Source organism: Megalobrama amblycephala, linkage group LG24, assembly GCF_018812025.1.
Source record: "Megalobrama amblycephala isolate DHTTF-2021 linkage group LG24, ASM1881202v1, whole genome shotgun sequence".
Lineage (NCBI taxonomy): Eukaryota > Metazoa > Chordata > Actinopteri > Cypriniformes > Xenocyprididae > Megalobrama > Megalobrama amblycephala.
Window position 1 is genome coordinate 1,422,933 of NC_063067.1, and position 15,822 is coordinate 1,438,754.

At 40.2% G+C, this 15,822-nt stretch overlaps 1 protein-coding gene across 2 annotated transcripts; it reads right to left on the reverse strand.

Annotated features, from left to right (window-relative positions):
• Window positions 1–4,157: 4,157 nt before the first annotated feature.
• Window positions 4,158–14,888, reverse strand: si:ch73-290k24.5 (F-box only protein 41). 2 transcript variants are annotated; one of them, XM_048179275.1, is made up of 14 exons: window positions 14,145–14,888; window positions 10,172–11,794; window positions 9,898–10,090; window positions 9,707–9,768; window positions 8,523–8,755; window positions 8,124–8,263; window positions 7,960–8,043; window positions 7,491–7,606; window positions 7,210–7,362; window positions 5,411–5,506; window positions 5,204–5,322; window positions 4,974–5,132; window positions 4,501–4,616; window positions 4,158–4,374 (listed from the first exon to the last, which is right to left on the reverse strand). In XM_048179275.1, exons 2-14 carry the CDS (start codon window positions 10,783–10,785, stop codon window positions 4,309–4,311), a joined length of 2,151 nt encoding a protein of 716 aa, XP_048035232.1. In that variant the 5' UTR covers window positions 10,786–11,794; window positions 14,145–14,888; the 3' UTR covers window positions 4,158–4,308. The 2 variants fall into 2 exon arrangements, with proteins under 2 accessions (XP_048035232.1, XP_048035233.1); XM_048179276.1 differs by having other exon boundaries at window positions 14,119–14,888.
• Between the last annotated feature and the right edge of the window lie 934 nt (window positions 14,889–15,822).

Sequence of the window (15,822 nt, forward strand, 5' to 3'; positions counted from 1 at the left end):
ATTGCAGTCTTTAGCATTCTTGTTAGCACACCCACCTCCTATGCTGGAGACGCCGGTTCAAATCTCGCTTGGAGCGGGTCGAGTAGGACTTCAGCATGTCCCAGATGGGAGTGAGTTTTAGGGAGAGAGTGTAATGGAAGCAAGCACTAGTAACTGATGTTATGCCGCAGATGCCAGTTCAAATCCTGCGTGGGGCGGGTCGAGTAGGACTGGTTACATTTGGTGCCATGACCCTGATGGGAGTGAGGTTTAGGGGGGGTGAGTGTAATGGAGGCAAGCCCTAGAGACTGGTGTCCTTGTTAGTGCGCCCGCCTCCCATGCTGGAGACAGTTTCGAATCCTGCTCAGGTTCAGTGGGTGAGTGTACTGGAGGCAAGCACTAGCGACTGATGCTAGAGACTGTGGTCTTTAGCGTCCTTGTTAGCGCACCCGCCCCCCATGCCAGAGACGGTGGTTTGAATCCCGCTCGGATCAGGTTGAGGATACATTTGGGGCCGTGATCCGGATGGGAGTGAGATTTTATGTGGGTGAGTGTAACTAAAGGAAAGCACTAGCGACTGATGCTTTGCCTCAGATGTCAGTTCAAATCTCGCTCAGAGTGTGTCGAGTAGGACGGGTAACATTTAGAGCTGTGACCCAGATGGGAGTGAGGTTTAGGGGGGGTGAGTGTAATGTAGGCAAGCACTAGCGACTGATGCTAGAGACTGCGGTCTTTTGTGTCCTTCTTAGAGCGTCCACCTTCCATGCCAGAGACGGTGGTTCAAATCCCCCTCGTAGTGGGTCGAGTAGGACATTTGAGGCCATGACCTGTATGGGAGTGAGATTTGTGGTGGGTTGGGGTGGGGGTGAGTGTAATGGAAGCAAGCACTAGTGACTGATGTTATGCCTCAGATGCCGGTTTGAATCCCGCTCGGAGCGGGTCAAGTAGGACCGGTTACATTTGGGGCCGTGACCCTGATGGGAGTGAGGTTTAGGGGGGGTGAATATAATGGAGGCAAGCCCTAGAGACTGGCTTCCTTGTTAGTGTGCCCGCCTCCCATGCCGGAGACAGTTTCGAATCCCGCTCAGGTTCAGTGGGTGAGTGTACTGGAGGCAAGCACTAGCGACTGATGCTAGAGACTGCGGTCTTTAGCGTCCTTGTTAGCGCACCCGCCTCCGATGCCAGAGACGGTGATTCGAATCCCGCTCGGATCAGGTTGAGGATACGGACCGGTTACATTTGGGGCCGTGATCCAGATGGGAGTGAGATTTAATGTGGGTGAGTGTAACTAAGGGAAGCACTAGCGACTGATGCTATGCCTCAGATGTCAGTTCAAATCTCGCTCAGAGTGTGTCAAGTAGGACGGGTAACATTTAGAGCTGTGACCCAGATGGGAGTGAGGTTTAGGGGGGGTGAGTGTAATGTAGGCAAGCACTAGCGACTGCGGTCTTTCGTGTCCTTGTTAGAGCGTCCACCTTCCGTGCCAGAGACGGTGGTTCAAATCCCCCTCGTAGTGGGTAGAGTAGGACCGGTTACATTTGAGGCCATGACCTGGATGGGAGTGAGGTTTGTGGTGGGGTGGGGTGGGGGTGAGTGTACTGGAGGCAAGCACTAGTGACTGACGTTATGCCTCAGATGCCAGTTTGAATCCCAAACTGGCATCTTTAGTGTCCTTGTTAGAGAGAAAATCATTTCTACACCAAATTTACAGTATACATGCAAAAATGACAACACATTAAAAATCGCAAATACTCAGGTTTATTTTTTCGTTTTGCACTTTCATTTGTTCCCGCAAAGTACATCATACATGAAAATGCACCATAAATGTTTTTGTTACATGAGGTAATATTCACCTGGATATCTCAAATAATTGTCTCAACCTTTGTTTAATATGTCCTTAACTCCTTTTCACTTACTAACACTTCACAGAGGAGTTTAATAAGCTCTACACAGACACTTCATTAATCAAACACAGTCAAACGCGACAAAGAATGAGCACATTTATTGCTGCACATCTAATGATAATAACGCTGATCTTTGATGTGTTTCATGTGCTTCTTAAACACAAAAACATTTGGGCTCATCATTTAGGCTCATAGCCTCTGACCAACATCAGAATTAAAAGATGAAAAGTGCGAGATGATTATTTTTGTGCCATAGGAAAGAGGGAGAAATATAAATACCACCACTGGTTTTAGAACATTTTAATAGAATATGTGTGTCTCATTAGAGACTAAAAACATCCTTTTGTATTAATGTGGCAGTTTAATCGCTCACAGTTCAGATTGTCTGAAAGCTGCTGTCAGGATATTTTTAGGATTATCATTTGCATTATAAAGCACCGTAATCGACAGCTTTGGTCTACACGAAAGCTGATCACTGTTGATGACCAGCCATTGAAATAAAATCTTGTCGTTTCCAAATTGAAAAGTTGCACACACTACTCTTGTCACATACCGATTTTCGCCTAGTATATAGTAGGGAAGTATGTGAATTTGGATGCAGCCAATGATTAAAACATATGAACACTAAACAGATTCAGTCCAGATTCCTGCTGTTTGAGGCTGTTGAAGACGCCTGTCGGAAGACCTTTGTGTTCATGCATACATGCGTACTGAATTCAAACGAGTGACTTTGATAACATTTACTGATACTTCACGAGTTTGCACATACATATAATCAGATATAGTATAAAATATGTGTATTTGGCGTGCTGTCCGAGGAGAGGGCCCTTATCCCTGGCTGGGATAGGAATAATGGAAAGTGAGGAGGTGGGGTGTAGGAGGGATGCTGGAGAAACTGTCATGGAACAGAGGAAAGTCGGCTCTATATAAGCCTCCTCTCACATTGATTTGGGTGGATTATCTGAACAGGCTCCTCCTGAACTTAGCTAATAAAACATAATTTATTGCGACATTAAATCTACAGCTAACCGCTATCATAATATATTTGAGTTATATTCCTGAAACTACTTTAATATTATAAAAAAATCAACAGACCTGAGTAGGTATGGTTGTTTTATAATTGTGCTTCTCTCGAACCTAAAACTCTCCATACTCAAAAGTGCCTTATTTGTGTGTGTGTGTTTGTGCGTATGTGTGTTTGTTTGTGCGTATGTGTGTTTGTTTGTGCATATGTGTCTGTGTTTGTGCATATGTGTGTTTTGTGTATATATATATGTGTGTGTGTTTGTGCATATGTGTGTTTTTGTGCATTTGTGTGTTTTTGTGTATATATAAGTTTGTGTATGTTTGCACATGTTTTTGTGCATTTGTGTGTGTGTTTGGGCATATGTGTGTTTTTGTGTATATGTGTGTGTGTGTTTGCGTATATGTGTTTTTGTGCATGTGTGTTTTGCGTATATATATGTGTGTATTTGCGTATATGTGTATTTGTGCATATATGTGTGTTTGGTTATGTGTGTGTTTGTGCATATATATATGTGTGTGTATTTGCGTATGTGTATTTGTGCATATGTGTGTGTGTTTGTGCATGTGTTTTGTGTATATATGTGTGTGTATTTGCGTATGTGTATTTGTGCATATGTGTTTTTGTGTGTGTATATATATATATATATATATATATGTGTGTGTGTGTGTGTGTGTTTGTGCATGTGTTTTGCGTATATATGTGTGTGTATTTGTGTATATGTGTATTTGTGCATATATGTGTGTTTGTGTATGTGTGTGTTTGTGCATATGTGTTTTGCATATATATGTGTGTGTATTTGCGTATGTGTATTTGTGCATATGTGTGTGTGTTTGTGCATGTGTTTTGCGTATATATGTGTGTGTATTTGTGCATATGTGTATTTGTGCATATATGTGTGTTTGTGTATGTGTGTGTTTGTGCATATGTGTGTTTTGCATATATATGTGTGTGTATTTGCGTATGTGTATTTGTGCATATGTGTGTGTGTTTGTGCATGTATTTTGCGTATATATGTGTGTGTATTTGCGTATGTGTATTTGTGCATATGTGTTTTTGTGTGTATATATATATGTGTGTGTGTGTGTGTGTTTGTGTACATTTGTGTTTGTGCAGGTGTGTGTTTTTTGTGCATATATGTGTGTGTGTGTGTGTGTTTGTGTACATTTGTGTTTGTGCAGGTGTGTGTTTTTTGTGCATATATGTGTGTGTGTGTGTGTGTGTGGGCATGTGTTTGTGCAGGTGTGTGTGTTTGTGCATTTGTTTGATTTGCGTATATATGTGTGTGTATTTGCGTATGTGTATTTGTGCATATGTGTGTGTTTGTGCATATGTGTTTTTGTGTATATATGTGTGTGTGTGTGTGTGTGTGTCAGACTGTCACAGTGAATCAGACACACGTCACTCTCGGGGTTTGTCCACTTTGATCTGTAGGACGTCACTCAGACCCGGTCGCTTTCTCAACACCTGATGAAATAAAACACACTTCATCAGAATCAGACACACACACAACAAATATTTCAGTTTCATGACAGTTGTAGATCTGTGAGTTAAACATTAGCTGTATTAGATGTGTTTCTGTCAGTGATTCACCTGTAGGTTGTTGACTATCTCCTCAAATAATCTCTTGGCTTCTTCGTTGTCAGCGTCCTCGAAGTAATCAGCTATACACAACTGAACCACGACACACTTCAGATTGACACACACACCTCACACACACACACACACAGAAGAGAGCAGCTGCGTCAGATGTCAATCAACACACAGAATCACACTGTGTTTGCAGTGCAGGTGGTTAAACAGATGCAAAACAGAAGAGACCAATCACAATTCAGTATGCAAATAAGTGTGAGAAAGAAGACCAACTGGAATTCATATGCAAATATTACAAGAATATCTGTGTGTGTCTGTGAATAATGTCTTATTTCATAAGTGAAATGATCCAGATCAGGGTTTCCCAAACTGGGGCTTGTGAATTGATGAAAATCAATTAATGAATTAAATCATCTCCAGGGTTTGGGTCAGTGTTTGGTATGAATTCTGGTGATGGACAGTGTGCTGCTCACTGGTGAAGTGCAGTATGGCTTTAGCGGTGACGGGCGTGGAGATGAAGGAGAGCGTGTGCAGCTGCTGGAGTCCGTCTCTGCAGATCTCTGCTGCCCCCTCCTGGTTCAGCTCGTTCATGTGATCCAGCTCCAGCACACACAGATTCACACAGTTCCTCACTGCACGGATACAAACACTGCTGATTACTAAAAGGTAAAAAGGCAATAGAAAAAACGTGCCTGTCACTCACCCAAAGAGGCCAATCCCTGGATACCGCAGCCTGACCCGCCCACTCCCACCCGACACAGGTTTGGCCAGCATCGACCAATCGTCTGCAAGCATCGGTTACTAAAGCGATTGGGCTGCAGACTGAATAAAACAGAGGCGGGTGATCATTGATCATGTGACGGTGAAATATACCACAAATAACTGACGACAGTAACTAACAGATGCTCACCACGGCTGTAGAGGAGCGATCCGCAGTGTCGTGACGTCCCTGCATCCCGCTCCCAGAGCCCAGATCACTTCCTGTCCGGCCGGATCTGACGTGCTTCTGCAAACACGAGAACAGCTGTTGTATATTTTATTCACAATAGAACATTGATAACATAACAAATGTTTAAACAGAGAAATTTTACACTTTTATCCACTAAATGAGCTCATTTCAAATTTGATGTCTGCTACAGGTCTCAAAATAGTTGGGACGGGGGCTTGTTTACCATGGTGTAGCATCTCCTCTTCTTTTCAAAACAGTTTGAAGACGTCTGGGCATCGAGGTTATGAGTTTCTGGAGTTTTTGTGTTGGAATTTGGTCCCATTCTTGCCTGATATAGGTTTCCAGCTGCTGAAGAGTTTGTGGTCGTCTTTGACGTATTTTTCTCTATAGGTGAAAGATCTGGACTGCAGGCCGGTCAATTCAGCACCCGGACTCTTCTATGACGAAGCCATGCTGTTGTAATCGCTGCAGTATGTGGTTTTGCATTGTCCTGCTGAAATACACAAGGCCTTCCCTGAAATAGACATTGTCTGGAGGGGAGCATATGTTGCTCTAAAACCTTTATATACCTTTCAGCATTTATAGTGCCTTCCAAAACATGCAAGCTGCCCATACCGTATGCACTTATGCACCCCCATACCATCAGATGATGGCTTTTGAACTGAACGCTGATAACACGCTGAAAAGTCTCCCTCCTTTTTAGGACATGGCGTCCGTGATTTCCAACAAGAATGTCAAATTTGGACTCGTCTGACCATAGAACACTTTTCCACTTTGAAACAGTCCATTTTAAATGAGGCTTGGCCCACAGGACACGACAGCGCTTCTGGACCATGTTCACATATGGCTTCCTTTTTGCTTGATAGAGCTTTAGTTGGCATCTGCAGATGGCACGGCGGATTGCATTTACCGACAGCGGTTTCTGGAAGTATTCCTGGGTCCATTTAGTAATGTCATTGACACAATCATGCGATGAGTGATGCAGTGTCGTCTGAGGACCCGAAGACCACGGGCATCCAATAAAGGTCTTCGGCCTTGTCCCTTATGCACAGAGATTTCTCCAGTTTCTCTGAATCTTTTGATGATGTTATGCACTGTAGATGATGAGATTTGCAATTTGACGTTGAGGAACATTGTTTTCCACGATCTTCTTACGCACTCTTTCACAGCTCTGCCCATCTTTACTTCTGAGAGACTCTGCCTCTCTAAGACATCCCTTTTATAGCTAATCATGTTACAGACCTGATATCAATTAACTTAATTAGTTGCTAGATGTTCTCCCAGCTGAATCTTTTCAAAGTTTCTTGCTTTTTCAGCCATTTGTTGCCCCTGTGCCAACTATTTTGAGACCTGTAGCAGGCATCAAATTTGAAATGAGCTTATTTAGTGCATAAAAGTGTAAAATTTCTCTGTTTAAACATTTGTTATGTTATCAATGTTCTATTGTGAATAAAATATTGGCTCATGTGATTTGAAAGTCTTTTAGTTTTTATTTTATTCAAATTTAAAAAACGTCCCAACTTTTCCAATTTGGGTTATATCTATCTATCTATCTATCTATCTATCTATCTGTCTGTCTATCTATCTATCTATCTATCTATCTGTCTGTCTATCTATCTATCTATCTATCTATATATATATATATATATATATACATATATATATATATATATATATATATATAACCTAAAGAAATGCATATCCAATATTTTGATAATGAAAATCATTATTATAATGACTCATGTGATTCTTTATGTCACCTGTATGTGAGCGACTGCAGCGCCCGACAGTGACAGCTCACGAGCCACAGCGATCTGTCCGTCAGAATGTTGGGACAATGAGAGATGCTCAGAGCTACAAGACTCCGCCCTGCTGATTTAAGCACCGCCTCCAGTCCCGCCTCCAGTCCGCCCCTCCACACAGAAAAATACAGCACAAACATCTCATGAAATTTTATTTAAAAAAGCAAGGATATACAGTTTAAGCTTTGGCCTCAAAGATTAAGAGATTGTAAATCCCTGCATGTCTGTGTGTGTTTTACCTCGTGCTCCGCGAGTACTCATCTTTGCTTTCTTTCTTGCCACGGGATCGAGGTTTGAGGTTGTGAAGAACAAGAGACTGAGTCTGACAGCACCACTGAGACAGAGTCATCAAGAACTACACAAACACACACACATACTCAAGGTTAGTACGACTTCAACCTGGGAAGCCTTTGCTCTCTGCTGACCTCTAGAGGATTGGCTGGTTTTGTGCTAGTCATTGGTTAGCTGAGGACGTCTTGGCAGTGTGAAAGCAGTTGTTTGTGGCCTGTATGTGGCAATAATGAATGGAAATAAACCTCTGGACAGGTAAGACTGATTTGAGTTTCTGTCTTCAGCGGTTCGGCCCATTCTGTTGATGTTTGCTGGTTATGTCTTGTGTTGTGTTTGGGCGTGTGGATATTGAGAATTGGGAGATTTGTTTTGGTTGTATGTGTGTGTGTGTGTGTGTGTGTGTGTGTTTTGTCTTGCCTTAGATGACACGCGTGTGTTCTCGAGTGTTACTCTGGTCCAAACAGCAGGATGACGTGCGACGCTTCGCCAGTCTTTACACACCTAAAACACACACACACTTGATAATCACCATTAAAGCACACACAACAACACTTAACATCATATTCTTAACACACACACACCTCAGCAGCAGTGAGTAGAGAGCGTGTGTCCAGATAAATAAACACACAGAACAGAGCAGCTTTCAGCCGCAGACGCTCTGAACACACCATCGATTCACTGCGTCTGTTCACACACCAGTGAAGCCCCGACAGATCCTGACCTAATGAGAACAACATACAACACGTCAACACGCCACACTGACATATCAGACATCACATGACCTACCAACCACCTGAAACCATCCAGAGTTGCCTAGCAACCACACAGCAACAACATGGAATTGTGGCAGTGAGTTTTGAATGGGGAAACATCTGTTTTATGTTCGCTCCAGGAAATGTAAAAAGGCATTTGAATAATTAATAATCAACTGTTCAGCTCAAGTAATATACTTCTTTAGAAGTGTGTATGTATGGCTTTACCAGTGCGGCTGTAGGTCCTGTAGCCCGTGCGTTGTTGTGTGTTGTCCTGTGATTCTGCGGTGTAAAGGGACCAGTTGTCTGAATCGGCGTCGGTGTGAGTGTGTCGGATCAGCCAGGGCGAGTCAGAGCCGCTGTCGGGACCCTCGACGCCTCCACACAGATACTGCCGTCCGTCCCAGTGACCCTCGCAACCGCCCGAACCCACCGACAGCGTCCGCTGCCTCCGGTCATACCTGTAGAGATGCATCATTTCCTTCACATATCACTGCTTGATTAATCATTAAAAGATTGCGACTCGTCTGTGTCTAAGAAACCTTTGACAAAATCACACAGTGAACATTTAGATCTGCGTTCTGAGCCAGAGAGAGCAGTTGTCATGTATAGGTATGAAACAGCTTCACAAACTTCTTTTCAACCACACAGTATCATTATTTTTGTTTTATAATAATTCATATGATCACAGAAGTACTGGGATAAATGTTTATAGTTTGGATATAAACACTGATGTCTACGGAAGTGATCAAAATAGAGTAAATCACCTTTTGAAAGTGACTTGACGCTTCAAATAAAGATTGTATCATTACAGGGTTACACCAGTAGGTGGCAACAAGTGACTGTTAAAAACATGTAATTGTCATTGAATCATTCACTCAAGAGATTTGTTCAAAAGCGCTGATTCATCCAGTAATGGAACAAGTGAAGTCTTTATGAGTGAGTCATTGAATTATTCACTCAATCTGATTTTTTTAACTCATTCCAATTAATCTTCAATGCACGTTCACGAGAGCACCACCATTCATGCGTGTTGTATTGACGTGAGATTAGACGTTGTTATGTGAATGTGTGTCAGACATGAATATTTTGTAAATAAAGTGATAAATTGTTTTTTGTGTGCAAACAAAGCACTCGAGTCGCTTCATAAAACTAAAGTTAAACCACTGGGGTCACATGGATTACTTTAATGATGTCTTTACTACCTTCCTGGGGATTGAAAGTGGTAGCTGTCAATGGAGGGACAGAAAGCTCTTAGATCAAGAAGATCTTCATTTAATCATTTTTGGATGAACTAATCCTTTAAAGCAAAAGTTCACTTTTTTAGCTCTGTACTCTTATAGTATGACAATTATTGAGTTGTTTTTGAGGTTTAGTTCCAATAAATGTTGGACTGTAGATAAGAAATGCACCTGTAGTATTGATCAGACAGATGAGAGGATCTCCTGGTCGACCCCGACACGCTGTAACTCCTCTGAGAGAAACACAATCACACAAACACACTCTCTGATAAATTTGAGTTGATTTGCAGATTATTAAACAATGAGTGCAGATTCACAGCACTAATGTTCTGCTGTTTTGTGCACAAAGCGACACCCTGTACCTGGTACCCTGTAGCTCTGCTTCCTGCCAGGTATCTGTGAGAGGAACTGACATCATCGTGGATGTTCTGCAGCTGCGTCTCGGCCCGCTCCGCTCTCTCCAGCAGGTCCTCAATGAAGTGCTGCAGGCGGATCTTTGCGCTCGCTTCCTGGAACGCTGTGTCCCGCACAAACCTGTCCAGGTCACACACTTCCCTAAAACATGAAAATTCATTTTTGCAGTTTCGGACAACCACTTTTGTTTAATGAAATTGCATCCCTAATCTAAACACTCACTGTTGTTTGCGTCGGAGTTGCTCGTCTCTCTCTCTCAGCTCGTATCTGAGGCTGGCCAGCATCTCCACGGAAATGTCCACCTGACGCTCCAGTTCAGCCGCTCTCTCCTCTGCCTCGCGCTTCTCTCTGTGCATCCGCTCGCTCTCTCTCCTGGCTCTGCTCACCTCCACGCTCCTCCTCTTCACCTCATCCTGCAGAGCCTCCAGTTTGAGCGACACACGCTCCTGCACCTCCAGAGCCAGCTGCTGAAGCCGGGCCTCCAGCGCCAACCTGCCCAGCCACGGAACACCCAGCTGGGCCACAGCGTGACCGGCGTCTGCCTCCGCCTCTGCGGTCCTGGAGGTCACGGCAACCGCCAGCACTGAGGAGGGCGAGTCCCTCTGGATGAGGATCTTTCGGGTCGCCAAACTCATGGCATCGAGGAGCTCCAGGCGCAGTGGATGAGCGATATCGATCTCTCGCTGGGCATACAGGGACATCAGTCCCCCCTCAGAGCTTCGTCTTGGCTTCAGACAGAGTTTCTGGCAGGAGCGGACGCTGGACAGGTGGTCTCCAAACCCACACGCCTCTCCACAGGTCGGGCAGCACAACTGCAGCCCAGTGCTGGTCGACATACTGCAACGATGTGCTCACACGCTTGGAGAACAACTCCAGAGTCTCATGGTGAGTTCATTCATAGAGCATTTCTGTAGTGTTTCAGTAGAGTTTCCAAATCATTTTAGAAGAATTTGTTTCAGTAATGTTTCAAAAGCTTTCCGGGATGTTTGGGGTTTCAACTGCGTTTTAGATTTTTTTTTAGTATTGTTTCAGTAGCATTTTTGGATCATTTCAGTAGTTTCCAAATAATTTCAGTTGCATTTCCAAATTGTTTCAGTATTCTTTCAGTAATGTTTCAGTAGCATTTCAGAATTGTTAAAGTAGTGTTTCAGGATGTTTTTTCAGTAATGTTTCAGTTGTGTTTCCGAATCTTTTCAGTGGTGTTTCCTAATCATTTCAGTACCGTCTCCTAATCGTTTCAGTACCCTTTCTGAATCATTTCAGCAGTGTTTCAGTCGTGTTTTAGGATGTTTTTTCAGTAATGTTTCAGTTATATGTCCAAATAGTTTCAGTAGAGTTTCCTAATCAGTTCAGTACCTTTTCTGAATCTTTTCAGTAGCGTTAGTTTCAGTAGTGTTTCAGTAATGTTTCAATAGTATTTCAGGATGTTTTTCAGTAATGTTTCATTTGTGTTTCTGAATAATTGCAGCACCGTTAGTTTCAGTAGTTTTTCAGCATTTTCAATAACATTTCAGAATCTTTTCCAAAACGTTTTAGTGGCGTTTCCGAATTGTTGCAGTAGCGTTAATTTCAGTAGTGTTTCAGTAATGTTTCAATAGCACTTCAGTTGCATTTCAGAATTGTTTCTGAATCATTTCAATAGTGTTTCCAAATCTTTTCACTAACGTTAGTTTCGGAAGTGCTTCAGCAATGTTTCAATAGCTTTTCAGGACTGTTTGTTTCAGTAGCATTTCAAAACAATTTCACTAGCCATTTATTAGTGTTTCAGGGGCATTTCAGAACTGATCCAGAGTGTTTGTTTCAGAAGCATTTCAGTCCAAAAAGGCTCATGCAGATTTATTGCACCTGCAAAAGAATAAAGGAACACAAAAACAACATGTCTGTAACTTTAGTATCATCCAATCAATTATAAATACACTAGTTTCCATGGCAAAACATGATTTGTTGCAGTTTAAAGTGCTTCTTAATTGTCAATATGTTTCTGTTTGTTACAGATATGAATACAAAGGTAAAGTGTGCCGTTTCTGTGTCCTGTGTATTTTAATGCATCCAGTCAGGGTTCATTCTGTCTTTTACTATTGTTTCCCATATTATGTAACTGTATGTACTCACAGGACTTGTTCGTTTTTTATCATTTTAGTGTGATAGTAATATTGAATCTCTGTGTTTTCAGTTGATAATTCTGACATTGTTTACCCGCAATCCCATGGAACAAAATGTCACAGCTGCTCTTCCATACAATGTAAGTTCATGATGAACACTACTGTCACAAAACAATGTTGTGTCTGGATTTGAAACACTTTACAAAAACATCTAGACTCATCCATCTCATGTTACACTTGTAACACTTATGTTAGATCTACACTTGTTACACTCATGTTACATCTACACTTGTAACACTCGTGTTACATCTACACTTGTTACACTTGTTACATCTATACTTGTTACACTCATGTTACATCTACACTTGTTACACAATTATGTTAGATTTACACTTGTTACACACGTATGTTAGATCTACACTTGTTACACTCATGTTACATCTATACTTGTTACACTCATGTTACATCTACACTTGTTACACTCATGTTACATCTACACTTGTTACACAATTATGTTACATCTACACTTGTTACACTCATGTTACATCTATACTTTTTACACAGTTATGTTAGATCTACACTTGTTACACTCATGTTACATCTATACTTGTTACACTCATGTTACATCTACACTTGTTACACTCATGTTACATCTACACTTGTTACACAATTATGTTGCATCTACACTTGTTACACTCATGTTACATCTATACTTTTTACACAGTTATGTTAGATCTACACTTGTTACACTCATGTTACATCTACACTTGTTACACTTGTGTTACATCTACACTTGTTACACAATTATGTTACATCTACACTTGTTACACACGTATGTTACATCTACACTTGTTACACTCATGTTACATCTACACTTGTTACACTTGTGTTACATCTACACTTGTTACACAATTATGTTACATCTACACTTGTTACACATGTATGTTACATCTACACTTGTTACACTCATGTTACATCTACACTTGTTACACAATTATGTTACATCTGCACTTGTTACACTTGTTACATCTACACTTGTTACACTCATGTTACATCTACACTTGTTACACACTTATGTTACATCTACACTTGTTACACTCATGTTACATCTACACTTGTTACACACTTATGTTACATCTACACTTGTTACACTCATGTTACATTCACACTTTCTCCTTTGATCATGTTTAGAGTCCCTGGATGGCCACTGGTAACCTTGTGTTGTTTTACGGTTTGTATTTGTTAAAGGTATGTCTCACACTTGTTTAAATAAATTATGCGCACTCTATAGCAACATCGCCAAGTATATTTCAATGTCTTGCATCACCCTCTCTTTCATGCTTGTTCTTTACTTTATATATTTATCTAATTTATGTGTCTACTAGGATATCAGGTTTACAGTAATTGTCTCTCCATCTATCCATTAAGTATGTGTGTGTGTGTGTGTGTGTGGAACACTTCATTCCCAGAATGCTCTAATGTATTCAATAAACATTACCATTCAAAGGAATACCATTACAATGCAAATTCTATTTTCAACACAAGTTCAACCGGTTCAGATTCACACACATGAAGTGAACTGTGTGTGCGCGCGCGTGCGTGTGTGAAAGATTCTAAGTGACGTGTCGGAATTCATGCATGACCCTGTGCGCGCGCTCCGCGTTATTTACGCATGAATATGATGAAGACAAAAGCTGTCCGAGTCAAGCTACATTAACACCGTAATGATGAAATACAGTCTAGAAATATTAATGTGCACATCGATCATAAAAATGTACAGTCTTCTGCTGAAAGAGCCGATTTATTTCGCATTTAAGGTTCATTTATATTATAATTTAAGGAAAGATCTACACGCGCCATAGAAGGTGAATCAATTGCTCATGCTCATCATATCTACATCAGCCCGTCTTGTATCGGAATCTGTCTGATGTGTATGCATCATGCACGCGACCCAGCCCAATAACTGCACGTGCATCATCCATAAGCATGCAGCGCGAGCTCATCCTGTTACTCAAATGATTGTGCAGTGTTAATCATGTCTGTATCGCTGTGAGTTTTCATGCTCACCGATCCCGTCTGTCAGTAAAACCCACCAGTTCTGCGGGTTCCGAGACATCGGACGCGTCCCTCGCCTTCACTCTGTCTGGACTCTTGTCTTCCACAGACCCGCGAAACTCATCGAGCCCGTCCATGCACGAGCAGCCGCTCCGGTCGCCTCTGACGTCAAACGGACTACTGGAGGAGAGTTAAAAAAAAAAATAAAAAAAAACAGAGAAAAGAAAAATGCATCTGTGTCGGGCACGCGCCGCCGTGGCTGCTGTGCGCGAGCGGTGCTGTCCACATGACTCGTGGTGCTGAAAGTCTGAACCTGGAACGAGGAGGTTTGATTGAAATACGCAGCAATTGTGTCGATAATTCAGTCTATGTAATATGTTAAATATGTAAAAATAAAGGTGAATATATTATCTTTGGGCTCCTATAAGAAGTTTTTGTGTCGTTTAAGAATTTGTGTCTCTGTAAGATATGCGGTGTTTCATTGGACACCAGTAGATGGCGCTGGATCGAGATGAAGTGAAGGTGAAAACGACCAATAGGAAAAGTACAATATAAAAACAAGTTCCTTTACAGTGAAATGACGAACTTAATTTATTTATTTGTCCGTATGAAATTTGATCTGATTAATCACTACAGTATAGGAAAAGTGAAATATACAAATATTTTTATTTTATAAATAGTTATGACAACTCTATTTATTCATTTAGTTTTACTTTTATTTTTCTCTATTTTGTCCTGTATGAAATTTGAATCCAATGATTTGCTTAATTGCTAAAATATAGGAACAGTATAGGCTACAATATAAAACAATTTATTTTTCAATATTTTTACAGTAAAAATTATGAACTTAATTAATTTGTTTAATTGTCTTTGTGAAATTTGAATCTGATTAATCACTACAATATACGAAAAGTACAATATAAAAATATTTTTGACAATTTTTACAGTGTTATGACAACTATTTATTCATGTATTTTTATTTTCTTTATTTTTATTTTATTGCCTGTATGAATTTGAATCCATATATACAATATAGTGCAATAAATACAAATATAAAAACAATTGACTTTTTAATATTTTTACAGTAATGATGACATTTGAATTACATGATCTGATTAATCACTACAATATAGGAAAAGTACAATATAAAAAAATATTTTTCATAATTTTTACAGTAATTACGACAACTTTATTCATTTTTTTACTTTTATTTTTTCTATATTTTTATTTTATTACCTGTATGAATTTTGTATCCTATATACAATATAGGAAAAGTACAATATAAAACATTACTTTTCATAATTTTTCACAACTTTATTATTCATTATTCACTATTTTTATTTTATTGCCTGTATAAAATTTGAATCCTATATACACTATATTAAAACTACAATATAAACAAATTGTAACTTTTTGATTTTTTTTTTTAAATGTATATTTACAATTTTTTATTTTGTTGTTTTTTTTTTTCCTTTTGTGAAAATGGAATCCATTATTTTAGTAATATTATGTTTGAATTATGCACCAAAAGTCTGGACATGCTTAATATTTCATAGTTTTGATGAATTTACTACTACATTATAAAAAGTGGTGCAATTTTTGACTTAAAGAGCTGTTATTAACACATAAAAAGTGATTTTGTTGGTATAAATGAATGTATTTAGGTTGATTCAGCAATATTAAATCATATATTTTTCACTTGATTAATTTAAATGT